At 31.4% G+C, this 13,314-nt stretch overlaps 1 protein-coding gene and 1 non-coding gene across 6 annotated transcripts in view; both read right to left on the bottom strand.

Annotated features, from left to right (window-relative positions):
- Nucleotides 1-2,680: 2,680 nt before the first annotated feature.
- The window catches only part of LOC148173907 (PDF receptor-like), a 50,212-nt gene continuing 39,578 nt past the window's right edge, over nt 2,681-13,314 (bottom strand). For 2 of the 5 annotated variants that reach the window (XM_088037258.1, XM_088037257.1), the window contains exons 8-14: nt 9,845-9,914; nt 9,640-9,725; nt 9,206-9,511; nt 3,244-3,312; nt 3,093-3,170; nt 2,945-3,019; nt 2,681-2,888 (exon numbers count right to left, since the gene is read on the bottom strand). In XM_088037258.1, coding sequence (XP_087893384.1) covers nt 2,807-2,888; nt 2,945-3,019; nt 3,093-3,170; nt 3,244-3,312; nt 9,206-9,511; nt 9,640-9,725; nt 9,845-9,914 — 766 coding nt within the window. In that variant the 3' untranslated portion in view covers nt 2,681-2,806. Of the gene's footprint in view, nt 2,897-2,944; nt 3,020-3,092; nt 3,171-3,243; nt 3,313-9,205; nt 9,512-9,639; nt 9,726-9,844; nt 9,915-13,314 lie in introns of all 5 variants that reach the window. The other 3 variants (XM_088037259.1, XM_088037260.1, XM_088037261.1) reach the window with 3 other exon arrangements.
- TRNAY-GUA (transfer RNA tyrosine (anticodon GUA)) lies at nt 10,426-10,515 on the bottom strand. The gene is given in 2 exon segments: nt 10,426-10,461; nt 10,479-10,515. It is a non-coding gene; the product is annotated as a tRNA-Tyr (tRNA).

Raw genomic sequence — 13,314 nt, 5'->3', positions numbered from 1 at the left:
GTTAGATTTCCTAATGCATGGATAGGCCGCGGAGGCCCAAGACGTTGGCCCCCCAGGTCGCCAGACCTTACGCCCTTAGATTTTTTCCTTTGGGGACACGTCAAGAATTTGGTGTACCGAAATATGCCTGAAAATATTAACGTGTTAAGAAACCGCATTCAAGAAGCATTTGCTTCAATAACAGCTGAAATGGTCAGTAATGCTAGGGCAAGTCTACTGAGAAGAGCTGCTCTGTACATTCAAGTGGAAGGAAGAAATTTTGAACATTTACTTTAAAAACTATTTACCTATTTTTTCAAATTTATACCGCTAATTCATTCATTTTTGTTATTTCTGTATTCATTTACTAATCTGTTTTTCGGATTCTGTTAATTTTAAAGTTTGAGTTTATTATTTCATTTTGTTGGTCTTAAAATAAACTTGTCAATTTTTATGAGAAGACGTCACCTAAAAAATTACGTCAGTGTAACAACAATGCAAAAATATTTAAGATGCATCCATAGTTACAAATAAAGCAGGAAAAGCTAATTTTCAGGTAACTTAACATCAGCAACACGATTGGTTAGTTTAAATTGTTCATTTTCTGATCACTATTAAAGATGGATTTTTTTAAACATTTTTCCAATTATTCCCAGAAGATTGTGAATACATCGTTTCATTTTGGTCCGCTAGTTCTGATAGACCCTGTATATATACAAGATGAATCGTCTAATAACGAGACCCTAACGACTTGGAAACGCAACACAAAATACATCTTCCACTTGTCATAAGATACCAAAATATTTCTAAAAAAAATTAAGGATCTACGTAGGTGGGCATCCACTTTGTACATTTTATGAATTTTGATTACTTAGCCCTCATTTTTCATGTCTGTGATTGTCATTTTAGATGTGTAATGCGAAACTGTGAAAATCAATTGTTGTTCAAGACCAACAACCGAGGTCATGCAAAGTTGCATAAACAAGAGGCTGCTAGAGACAAGCAGCAGTTTTAGGCCGTCAAATTTTATCCCCAGAGTCCCCAAAGTAGTTTTTTAAAACCATAAAAAATACGGAACCAAATTTATTTTTGCACGTGATGGAATAAACGTGTTACAACAGTAAAACTTATCTTTCAACTTGACATACCAAGAATTAGTTAAGTGTTTTTTTATATGCTTTCGCTATTGTAAAAAATACATTTCGTGACCTAACTAAATGATTTTATATCCACAAATGTCTATATAAGCTAATTCTGCATTTTTTTTAAAACACTGTAAATCTGCAATTATGAAACTCCTAACTACCACCACTATTCTGTTTGTCTTAGTATGCATCATGTATACTGAAAGTCGACCTTGTGGCGAGCATGGTAAGTGTGATATTTTTGAATCAACTTTAAAATATTTTCATAATTTTCAATCACAAAAACTTAACTATTACAAACTTTTCAGAAGAAAATAAATCAGACTCTGACGATCATGATCATGAAAGTAATGCAGCCTGCGCTGCCAAATGTATTCGTTTGGGAAAAAAAGGGGGCTATTGTTACCATGGTGAATGTCGTTGTCGTGATTGGTAAAATGTCAACAATGTCTAAGATTACCAAGATTAAAAACGATTAAAAATTTATTTTGTTTTTTTTTGCAATTTTTTTATCGATTATCCTACTTCTGAATATTGGAGTATGTTTTCTTCCGATTTATTTAAGATTAGGTGTTTCGATAGTAAGAATATAAAGCCGTGAATAGAACAAAGTTCAAAACAAATCTGTCATGTACAGACGGGTAACGTCAATTTTGTTGACTTTCCTAGCATCAAAATTACAAAGATCCTACCATGATTCCCGCTTTTAGACGACAGTGCCTGAATTTTTTGCATACCACTATTCAATATAAAAGTGCTTTGGATAAATTATTGTATTATATTCGAGTATAATGGCAGTTTATTAAGTTTACATTATACTACCTAATTTATTATTCTTTTTACTGACTTGGCTAAATTTAACAGCCTAAAAGCACGGACTTCTAAAATTTTGTTTGTGTTGCCATTTTTTATCCAACTTTTCAAATTCCAAAACATGTTGGTGTTGGCTAAAATGTTTGCGTCGACCACGGCACCATTTAAAGTGCCAATATAATAAATCTATAAACTTTCAGCGTTATCAGAGTCAGATTCACGTAATGCTGAATCGAGTCTATAATATTGATTTAGAAAGTTATCACATTTATTTTCTTACAAACTCATTGTTCATGAAAGTTTTATCATAACAGTAAACACCTATTTCCCAACCTTCGTTCCTCAACTTTGTAAGAATTTTAATCTTCATTAGCGACGGAATGATAAATTATTAAAAATATAGTAACTTCCTCCCTGCAGGTTCGACGGATTAATTAAGTTTAAGGGGCATTAACTCGTCCTTTTTTATATTAATTTATCGGCCTTCGACATACCTACCTGTGGGTTTATTTTAATTCGGGGAGCGCCATCGAGGGAATTCTATAGCTATTACATTCAATATCACTTCGAAGAGTAAACAGCAGGAATCCAATTTCAGTACACGTGGTATTACTCCTTGGAGATTTGGGTGGTGAAAGTGAAACTAGGACACCTGTTTGAGTCGTGTTGTGCACTTAACAATGAAATAAAAATCACATTATAAATAATAGTATAATAATATATCTGTATGACATTAAACCAGGTACTACAGCTTGGGTGGATTTAAAACAGGTTACACAGAACATTTAATTGAAAAAACAGCGAATTTATGTAGTATTTATGTAGCATCAAAAACCTGAATCTTAATTTCTGCCAACGCTCTTCACACTTCAATGTCCGTTTATGGAACGAAAATCTTCGATGGAAAACACGTCTGTTTCATTGCTGCTGTTCTTCCGTGTTGTCGTCACACTTTAGTTCTGTGTTTAAAGCTAATCATAATTTCTTTCAAATTTATTTTTACTTACTCTGAGCTTTTGTCCTCAATTATCGTCGTATCTGTTTCCTCCTTGGATAATCTTGGAAGATTGTCGACAATGTTCCTGTAAAGAGAATGAATATGACTAGTGTTAAACAACCGGAAAATAGGAAAAAGCAATTTTAGCACACACCAACCTTGTAAACGGCTTCGTTTCCACCATCGTTAAAGCAGTAACAATGGCGGAATTGCGACGACCATTCAAATCACATACGCTTTGGACAACAAAGGCATTAATCACACAAAGCTACAATTGACACAAAATACGCATATTAAGAGAATTCTTACTTTACGTCCTTAACTTCTGGGGCTTTTTTGAGTTGGTTTAGACAGTGGCGGATCCATTTCGCACCGTCTCTGGAATAAGAAAAAAGTACATTTTTATTCCACTTTGTTTTATTTGAAAAAACGAGCTTTAATAAGTCTGTATTTGTTCATTTGTATATGAGAATAAATGTTGAAAATTACTATTAATTCCTGCATTCCCATACTGTGCTATTTTTGCCGACGCGACGCTTAATTAGTACAAATGTCAGCAGCGTGTAGTACAGACAATCAATTTAACAATACAGCAATCAAAGATTGACTTTTAAAATTGTAAAATATTGTGTCATTTTAAATGTTTTATCTTTGCAAAAAACTGTTCATCTACATCAGTAGAAAAATAGGTCCATTATGTCTGTGTCAGTAGAAGTATAAAGACATTCATATTTCAACAAGTGAGAATATGACTCTCATATTACACGGCCTTGACTATAACTGAGGTTACGTTGTGTGTTGCCAAGGTTACATTATAGTTATGGTCACGATATGTAAACAATTGTCAAAATTGACATTTCACGTTGGACATTTCAAGGTTCTACGCTCCGCATATACTCGTATAGGGCCTACGATTTTTCGTTTTTGAGGCGCATTTTGGACTTTGGAAAACCGCTCGAGTTATGTATGTGTGCATCTCAGGGAGATCTATGGAGGTGACATCTTTGAATTTTGAAAAAGTGAAGGATTTGACTTTAATTAATTAAAAACTGAAAATCCCATTTTTCGTTTTTAAGGAATATGAAGCAACATACAAAGTTCAAGAAAAACACCAACTTGTAGAGAATTAGAATCTCTATGAAGGTGACATTTTTGTTTTTGACAGTAGTACATAATTTTGAAGATATTAATAAAAAAAACAAATCAAAAATAGGCAACCAACAGTACAGACATTAGCAAAGATTGTACTTTTCAAAGATGATATACAACCCTCTGCAAGGGGTAATTGATGTTCCGCCCAACTGTAATAAACTGTTATCGGGTATAAGCAGGTAAAGACCCAACTGGCCGCTCTCGGCGACAAACATCGAAGACACTTGTAGCCAATGTATTGAGAATTAATATTTTTTTATCTCTAATACAGGATCCGGCAACATTTGTGGTCATCCCCAAAATTGTCTTAGAGGTAAAATTTTAAAAAGTCACATGCGCTAATAGATAGGAGATGACGCAAAAACTTGTTCTTTATTAGTTTTGGCGTCGCGACGCCTTAAAAGTGTAATTTTGATCTATTTGTGAGGGTTTTTAGAACCATTCAATGTATGTATATATTTTTTTAATATAAATGTGTTAAAACTATTTCAATTTTTTGATTTCTTCTTTTTTCTTTTTTGATTGTATGTAAATTGTGTTTAAAATTTTAGAAAAAATGCTGTTTTATCAGTAAGCAGCGTAAGAAGTTATTTTTCAAACCCAATAACGTGAAATTGTTTTTTTTGGGTAAATCTAATAATGTGTAAATTATTGTATTGTGTAAAATTATTGTTTATTCATTGAAAAAACTTTTGCGAAAACACTGTGTCCGAATAATTGAGATAAAGTTGAGCTAAGTTGAACAAAGTATTGGTTTTTTAATTCCCTGTACAAAAATGATAATACATAGTTATTAAGGCAGTAAACCTTTATATTAATCCTGACATTGTAAATGATTCTTTAGCGATGGTAGGGAGCAAAGGTATCTTCAACTGCGTCAACGCAATTTTGCGCCACTGATTTGAAATCGGGCCCTAAGTTCTTATTTTTCAATGTAAACAATTAACTATTTCTATTTAGTGTCCAAAAGGTACAACGATCAACGTTAATCAAAATTGAAGTGACTTGTAAAAATTTGATGTATAAAAATAGTTTGCCACTGTCCGTCATGGTTTTGAAAACTAACTTGTTAAAACAGGAATTTATGGTCAAATTTTAAACACAAGTTGCATTAAATTTAAGATGAAGCTGGTCACAGTTATGTCAAAAAAAACAATTCGCGAGTATTTACGCAAAAACAAACATCGCTAAAAATTACTGTTCTAATGCATCGCAAATTTTTGCTTTAGATTGTTAAGCTTGATTAACCATTAAGCGTATGCAAAATTGCAAATATTTATCTTTGAAATTAAAAACTATTTCGAAGGTGATCATAACTGTTGCTGGACTCGGTATAATTCACTGTTTTTTACACAAAATTTAGTTATTTATGCATTAATTTTACATTTTGTATTTTCCAGTTCTAAACCAAAAGACCATTTTTCCGCAATTATAAAATGTGTATTATTGGAAACATTTTCTATTTCAAAAACTTTATCAGATAACTCTGACTTAAAACCGCTATTTACATTGTCACTTTCGGAACTATTCCGAATATTTTTCATAACCGTTTTTTAGTAAAATTGTTGGCTCAAATCTTGGTGTTGACAAAAATTATAAAAAATACAATTTATTCCCAAACACCAAATTTCGTCAAAAACTGCTGACGCGTAAGTTTGATAAAAGCAACTGACCAACTTTAGAAAAAAGTTGACAAAACTATAGAAATTTAAAAAAGTAATTGATTTACAAGTCGAGCACAGTCAAAAACACAAATATCCAAAGATTGAAAGAATTTAAATATTTTTTCAAGATATTTATTTATAGGTTTACCGAATTACATTTTTAATTGCTTTTGGATGATTTAAAGTTTTGGGTTTTACAATCTTTTCTTGAAATGAAAATTATGGTGTTAACTTCGACATTTTTGAAAGCAAATTGTCTTATTGGTAACGTGTAAAATCCACCGATAGCAGGTAATGATTAGTTTATTTGAGACGAGAATTTTTATGTAAAATTCGTACAATTAAAGACTCAAGTGGACACAGGTTTTTTAAAAAATAGTTTTTTGCATAAAAACATTAAACGCCAATTTTGCTTTTCCTGAGAGATTCTGGCTTAAAAAATATTAACCAATATAGAAACTATGATAATTTAAAATGTTAAAATTGATAACAATGAATCAGGGAAGTATTTTTATTGATTAGCGGGATGTATTATTGTAAAGAGTTATTTTTTTTATTGTGAAGAGTAAAAAAGGCTCAAAAACTCATGTGTCAGGTAAAAGGTTGGTTAAAAAAAATTAAATGCTTTTTTCTCAAATAAAAGTAACAAAAAAAAATTCGGACCACATTTACGAAAATTACATTTTTCAATTAAAAAAACATTCTGCCATTACGTACTATGGAAACTGGAAATTTGAGGATTTTATACATACATTTTCCTTTAATTGGAAAAAAATACGCTCGTAAAATTGTTTGCCTACTACATAGAACTAAAAATTTCACGGACTCAAAAACCCAGAGAAACTCAAATCCTGATATTTTAACTCATTTTTGGTCCAACACGAATTTATTGTTCTAACCGCTAGGTTTCTTAGAAAGTGTGCAGGTCAAGCGACGTTTCCATAAAGTTCATGATTCCCTCATTACCAAATCGGTAATCCCTTTTGACAGCTGTCAGTCAAAGGTGTTGTTAAAGTTGCATACTTTTCAAACACGAAATTTTCGGGCAGGCTCTTTTATTAGACCCTTAAAATCGTGGTTAAGTTGTTGTAGATAAAGCAAACCTTTTAATGAGGGATTAATGGCCATGTTACACTTGGATGGCTACCATTAAATATGTAATTCACCATAATTACGTCAATTCAGCTTTAAAAAAAGCTTTACAAAAAATTTTTCTGTTCATGATATTGAAATCAGTCATTTTAACATTGATTCCGTTGGCATTATTTAAAGTGTTGGTCATTTTTAAAACGAAAATCAGATCACCCGAAAGAAAAATTTATAATAAATGAAGATCTTTATCATGTTTAGGTACTTTCTGACAAAATTATGTACAAAATAAAAAAATAATACTGTTTATATTCAAGTTTATTTTAATAGTTTGTAGAAAAAAATGTATATGCAACTCGTGGCTAATTAAATTTCAACCACTTGTTCCCGACCGAAAAAAAATCAATTTGTTTACCCGTTTTTCAAAATATAATGTAACTTTACTACCTCTCGCACTTTATTCCCTCCTTCTAAAACAACGTATGTTTATATTGCTTGATTCATTTAAATTTGAGGTTTAAAGTTATTCTTTCACAAGACAACAGGAGAAATTTTTTATACTTATTAACTTCTGGAATAAACAGTCTAAATCCCTCGACTGAAGATTCACTTACAATCTCGGGATTAATGTAAAGGTTTAGTATATTAATGAATAAATAACTACATAGGTACTGTCATTTAACCTCCTAATGGTATATCTAAATAATTCTTTTTTTATTAATAAAGAAATGGAGAACAATCGTAGGTAGATAAAACATTGTAAAACACACGTGTGAAGGCATTCGTGCCTTTTAAAACACTAGTAACTCACATGGTATAATGAAATCTAAGGTAAGGCACGTGTTTGTCTTATTGGAATCTGTATTTATCCTGTTGCCAGGTTTTAACGGTTTTCAAATTTTCTTTCAATATCTTTAAGTTAATTTGTTAATAAAATAATAAATACTAAAATGCGTTGTTCTATATTTGGTTGCAATAGTGATAATCATGGAAACTATGCTGAACATCAATTTTTTTAGTTTTCCCAGTGACAGTGTGACGACAATTGTGGGTGATTTCGTATTGTCGGTTTGATTCTTTTAATGTAGAAAATCCCAGAATATGTTCAAAATATTTCTGTGCATAGGACTATGAAAGAAACTTAAAATTCGAATTGTTAAATTATTTACCAAAGAAGGGAAGAAAATTAGAGACGAAGCTGTTCTTTCTTCATTTCTTCCTAAAGGAAAATCAGGCAAACCTTCAACAGCACGGGAATAAAGAGCGTGCAAAAGAGATCAAGCCAAATTTGTGAAAAACATAATTGAAACGGAGTAAATTGGTAACTCATCGCTAATAATTTTCTTACATTACTTTAATTTCTTTTTATTTATGCAAAATATGAGGCCATTATTTATTGAAAAGTAGTAATCAATCAATTCTTCTTTGATGGTATTCTTTATTGCTTTTTCTGTTTACTTTAATCAAATTTTTATAGGAAACTTAAGATCGACAATAACACGACGGCAACATTTGTTGATAATGTGCTTTCAACTTCAAAATCTATCGGGTAAATTAACATTTTCATCTAATAAGGAAAATCAGTTTTTTTCAGAAGTCATTTTTCTGTTTGCATGTTTTTGCATGTTGTCAAATAATCAAATAAACTTTACTTCTTGTTTCGATAGCGTGAACACAGATTTCGAAAATGACTTGACAGCAAAAGTATATTTACTTAAAAGCGAAAATAAAAAACTTAAGAAAAAATTTTAGAATTAAAAAATCAATTTCAGTTTTAAAAGAAAGAACAGATAAAATAAAAAGGAAGAGGAAATTTGTGAAAATTATTATTTAATTTTGAATTAAGTTTGTTTTTGTAGCTTCTGATTTCTTTCTTGACTTGATAAAACTTTTTTCAAATTTAATTTATTGATTTTTTATGATCTTTGAAATGAGGGTGAAGAAGTACAGCATGGCTTACCAATTTCTGCAGAGGAGTATAAGTTATGTTGACAATTTTAATTTTAAAAATACGTAATTTGAATTTTTTTTGCATTATGCTTTCGAGAAGATGCAAAAAATACCATAATTACTTCAAAACCTTCAACCTTTACTTCAAAGTTTTATATTACGGTTGTGAAAAATTACAAATATATTTTTTGACACAAAGAATGCAAAGTTGTGGGGGCGGATTCACCATTCCCCATTTTAATTAAATAAGAAGATCAAAAAAGACGTTTTATAATACAAAATTATAATAGATAAGTAGGTATGCATGAAAATAAGATTTTGAACCTGAGGCTCTTTTAAAAATATGCTTTCAGAATAAATAAACGGCGGTTTTTAAACAATTTAGTAATAGCAGAGTTCAACCTTGGTATACTTACTTCTTCTCTTTAGGTGCTTCCGAGTCAGGAGCTGTAGAAATTAACGTTAAATTCCTGCAAGGAGTGTAGTCGTGCCTCCTTAAAGACATATGCAGATAGAAACTGTTCTTGACAGCGGTCTGGACCTCTCCATTTAGAAAACAATACAATATTGCCACAAAAAATCCTTGAAATGTATTGAGAAAATAGCTCGTGTAGGACCATGCTGCAAACGTCCATGCTTCCGTAAATCGATAATCGACCCAGAAGAATACGTTAGCGATTCCCATTAGCGGCAATAGAAAGATAGCCGCACGCACAGCTTTCCTGTTGGAGATAAATCGAAATTAAATAAAAAAGAAGATTAAAGATTGCGTGTAATGAAATTAAGTGTAAGTTGTGGAGTAATTTCACGTGTGTTTATTCTTTTATTAGAGTTTGTGGATTATTTATACCTGACTTGTTCGATTTCTCCAGTTCGACTCTCTCTGAGTTTCACGATCAAAACTCGAATGATGTTTATGAGGAACAGCAAATTGACCTGCGGAAGTAGAATTGAGTTAAAGGCACTGTACTTGGGACAATTGCCCACGTTCAGCGTCAAAAACGAACTTTATTGGATGCATTATAAATTAGTTTGGAAGATATTTTCATTCTTACCATTATGATGATGGAGCGTGGGCCTTCCAGAATCCAATAGTATGGTAAAAAGTAATAAAACCTCCAGTCACTGGAAAATAAGAATCGATCAATTTTAATTAAGTTAAATTAGGTAAGCTGCCGGAGCATCATAAACAGACAAAACAAATTTTAAAACAGAAAAACCAATAATTTACATTCATAAACAACTGAGAATAACAAGCTTCAGTGACAAATAAAAACAATTTAAATATTTGATGTCAATACCATTCCTACCTAATCAAATATTAATTTCTGGTTCATAAAAATGACTCGATAAAAATCACTTCGCATTTCGTGTTTGTTCGGTATTTTGATTACTGTTTATTTGTAATTTGTAAATCATGTAAATAATTAGATATTAATGTCATACGTGGATGAAGTTTAAACAACGAGGCGTTTCAGGGCGAAATGTCAATTTTGACAAATGTTTACATGTCGTAATATTGGTAACAATTAACGTGCGATGTGTCATATGAGTTATATTTTTATTCACTTAACAGAGAGGCATTAGACATCGATGTTTAACTGTCATTTTAATTGAAACTAATTAAAAAAAAGAATCCTTCGAGCCGGATTTGAACCAGCGACCTATGGATGGCTAAGAAATTGTCCGCTACAGTCCACCGCTCTACCAACTGAGCTATCGAAGGTGTAGAGTTGGGTGAGGTACAAGCGTGAATACAGTTACGAATAAAACTTAATTAAAAGTTCATTTTTATGCGTCAAACTTAAATAACAATAACTTCGTGAAAATTGAGAATGGAAGTTGACATTCTAAAAAAGTATGATTACAAATTCTAAGGATGGTTTTATACAGAGTGATTTTTTTCATTGTTAACCCTTAAACTGTTGTAAACGCATACATATACTTCTTTTCAATTCATAGCGAGGCCCCAATTTTAATGTCAACTATTATACATGAGTGACCAGTATATTGTACTATGTTTTAGTAAAATGCATGAAAGTTGGTACTAGTTGGGATGTTTTGAAGAAGATGGGGATATCGTGTCATACGTCAATTTGTCAAAATAGATTTGTTTACTCTAACCTACAAGCTTAAATTTTTAAACTTTTCTGGCTCTTAAAAAGTGCACTGCAAGTTGAAAGTACGTATTAAAACACTAAAAAGTAAGATACCGGCCATTTCAATAACTCGACCGATGCGTAAACTGTCATTGAAGACTTCGCAATGATAGGTTACGTCCAGTACAAAAAGGTACCCCTAACTTATACAAAGGCAATTTGGGGCAAAATATATCAAAATTCTTCAATCCTTTAATTGAGTAAGCATTCTTGTTTCAAAAAAATTAGCGAGATTTTATTACTTCACTGTTAATAACCAACAAAGAAACCACTTATTAAAACCATCTCAATTTGTAAGACAATAACTTCATATTTTCGGAAGAATTCAACAGTTTTTGATATTATTCCAACGCGAAATGTAAATGTATCATCAATGTTTTCAATTATGACGTTCCTGTCAAAATGCTGTCATACATGTCGGCAACTTTTGGTGTTTAAAAATGTCCCTAAAAAGTACATTCCTCGACACAGTTTTTGGGTACAGTCTCAAATTTCGGGCCAGGTTCGACCTTTGGACCTCGCTAAGAACTGAAATCTAGTATATACAGGGTCCGGCAACAGTTGTGTCCACCCCCAAAATCGTCTCAAAAATCGCTAAAAATTATATTTTTAAGGCGTCGCGACGCCAAAACTATCAGTGATAAAAAACAAATTTTTGCGTCAGCTTCTAGAGCTTTGTCAACTGTGAGGGTGTGCAAATTTTCAAAATTTTATTTTTAAAATTAAAGACGATTTTAGGGGTGGACACAAGTGTTGCCGGACCCTGTATACGTTTTGCCATTTTTCTCAGAAATTTTGGGAACAAAAGTAAGCAGATAGGAGAAATCAAATAAATAGATTCACATCTACGTGACACTAGCAGTCAACTTGTTTATTCTAAAGGAACACCCTATATTTTATTACATTTTTAAATTCTACATGCAAATTAAAAATCACTTTCTGTATAATGTGCTATAAGGTAAAGTGGGGGAAGTGCGATCAGGTTTTTGGGCAGTGAAAATTTGAAATCAAGTAAAAATTTAAAGTTTTGTTGAAATTATCAAACTGAGTATTTCAACATGTTTCATATTAATGATTAAATTCTGAACTAAACGTGTTATCTTTTGCTTTTTCAGACTGATATGATATTTTCAATATTTTCTCTTAGAAAACTATAAAATAAACGATACTATTTTTTACTGTGTCATTTTTGCAATCTAAACAATATTCATAATAAACATTGTTTGATGTGCAACGTTGATCACATCACAGATGTTCCACAGATGAATTTGAAAGAACGCATTATCGATCTGCATAAAAGTTATAAGTTGTTATATTTCGTTCCGGGATTTTACGACCCATGGGAAGTGATTATAATAAACGGCTTTCGATAAAAAAGCTCAGAAAGGCTATAAAATGTCACTAAATATCTCGTAGAAAATATGTTACGTTAAGCACCTCCAAATTTATGTCGTATAAGAATTAATCTAAAAAATGTTCCAAACGTTGGTGATTCAATAACAAAATTTAGATGGTTCCATTTAAAAGTTTTATTGTGCCTTTGTGTTTAAAATGTTTTCAATTTAGGGAATTTTAAAACTTTGCATAATCTAAGTTGCACATTTCTTCGCCTTGTTCTATGAATTTTTAAGTAAACTTTGACTTTTTTCTGTTCCATTATCAGAGACTGCTCTTACAAAAGTGCTTCAAAAGTATTCTATAGAAGGAAGCTTTAACTAATTAAAACATTAATTTGTCACTTGTTTTTTTGTGAATGGATATTTATTTATTTGTAACGATCGAATTATGGCTGTGTGTTAGCTGTACCTACAGGTTATTCTAATGAAAAAAAAAATTTTGAAAATGACACCACAAACTTGTATTTTATTGATGTTTTAAAGACATGTTTTTACTACTAGTTTGAAAAATGCTGTTATGTCGTTTCCTTCCGTAGTATGAAATTAAATTTCTTTTCTAGAGGTAGATAAAAAAGCGTATTTTGGATTGACTATCTTAAACTAAATATTTAGTCAAAATTAAAGATGTTTCATTGGTTTTGGGTTTTAAATATAATTCAACAATTGCAAATGACGATATTTAGACCTTCTTTTCCTCCACCTCAATTGTTTTTCAAAATAAACCAACAGCAAATTTTTACTTCTCTCGCTTTCTAATTTCCCTCGATACATCGAATCTCAAGATAACATTTGCACCAAAAAAGTAACTTTTCTTCCTTGGTATATAATTACCACTTTTATAAATTTGACCCCTTGACCCTAACGGACGACATAAAATCATAGACATGATAAGTGTTCTAGTTACAAATTGAAATACATCTAGGAAATTAGTCAGCGTTCATTACGAGCATTCTAGGTGTGTGCATACAA

Source organism: Gnatocerus cornutus, chromosome 5, assembly GCF_029298725.1.
Source record: "Gnatocerus cornutus isolate USDA-ARS CGAHR chromosome 5, icGnaCorn1.1, whole genome shotgun sequence".
NCBI classification, from domain to species: domain Eukaryota; kingdom Metazoa; phylum Arthropoda; class Insecta; order Coleoptera; family Tenebrionidae; genus Gnatocerus; species Gnatocerus cornutus.
Note: the sequence above shows the minus strand (reverse complement) of the source record. Positions and strands in the feature narration are given on the sequence as shown.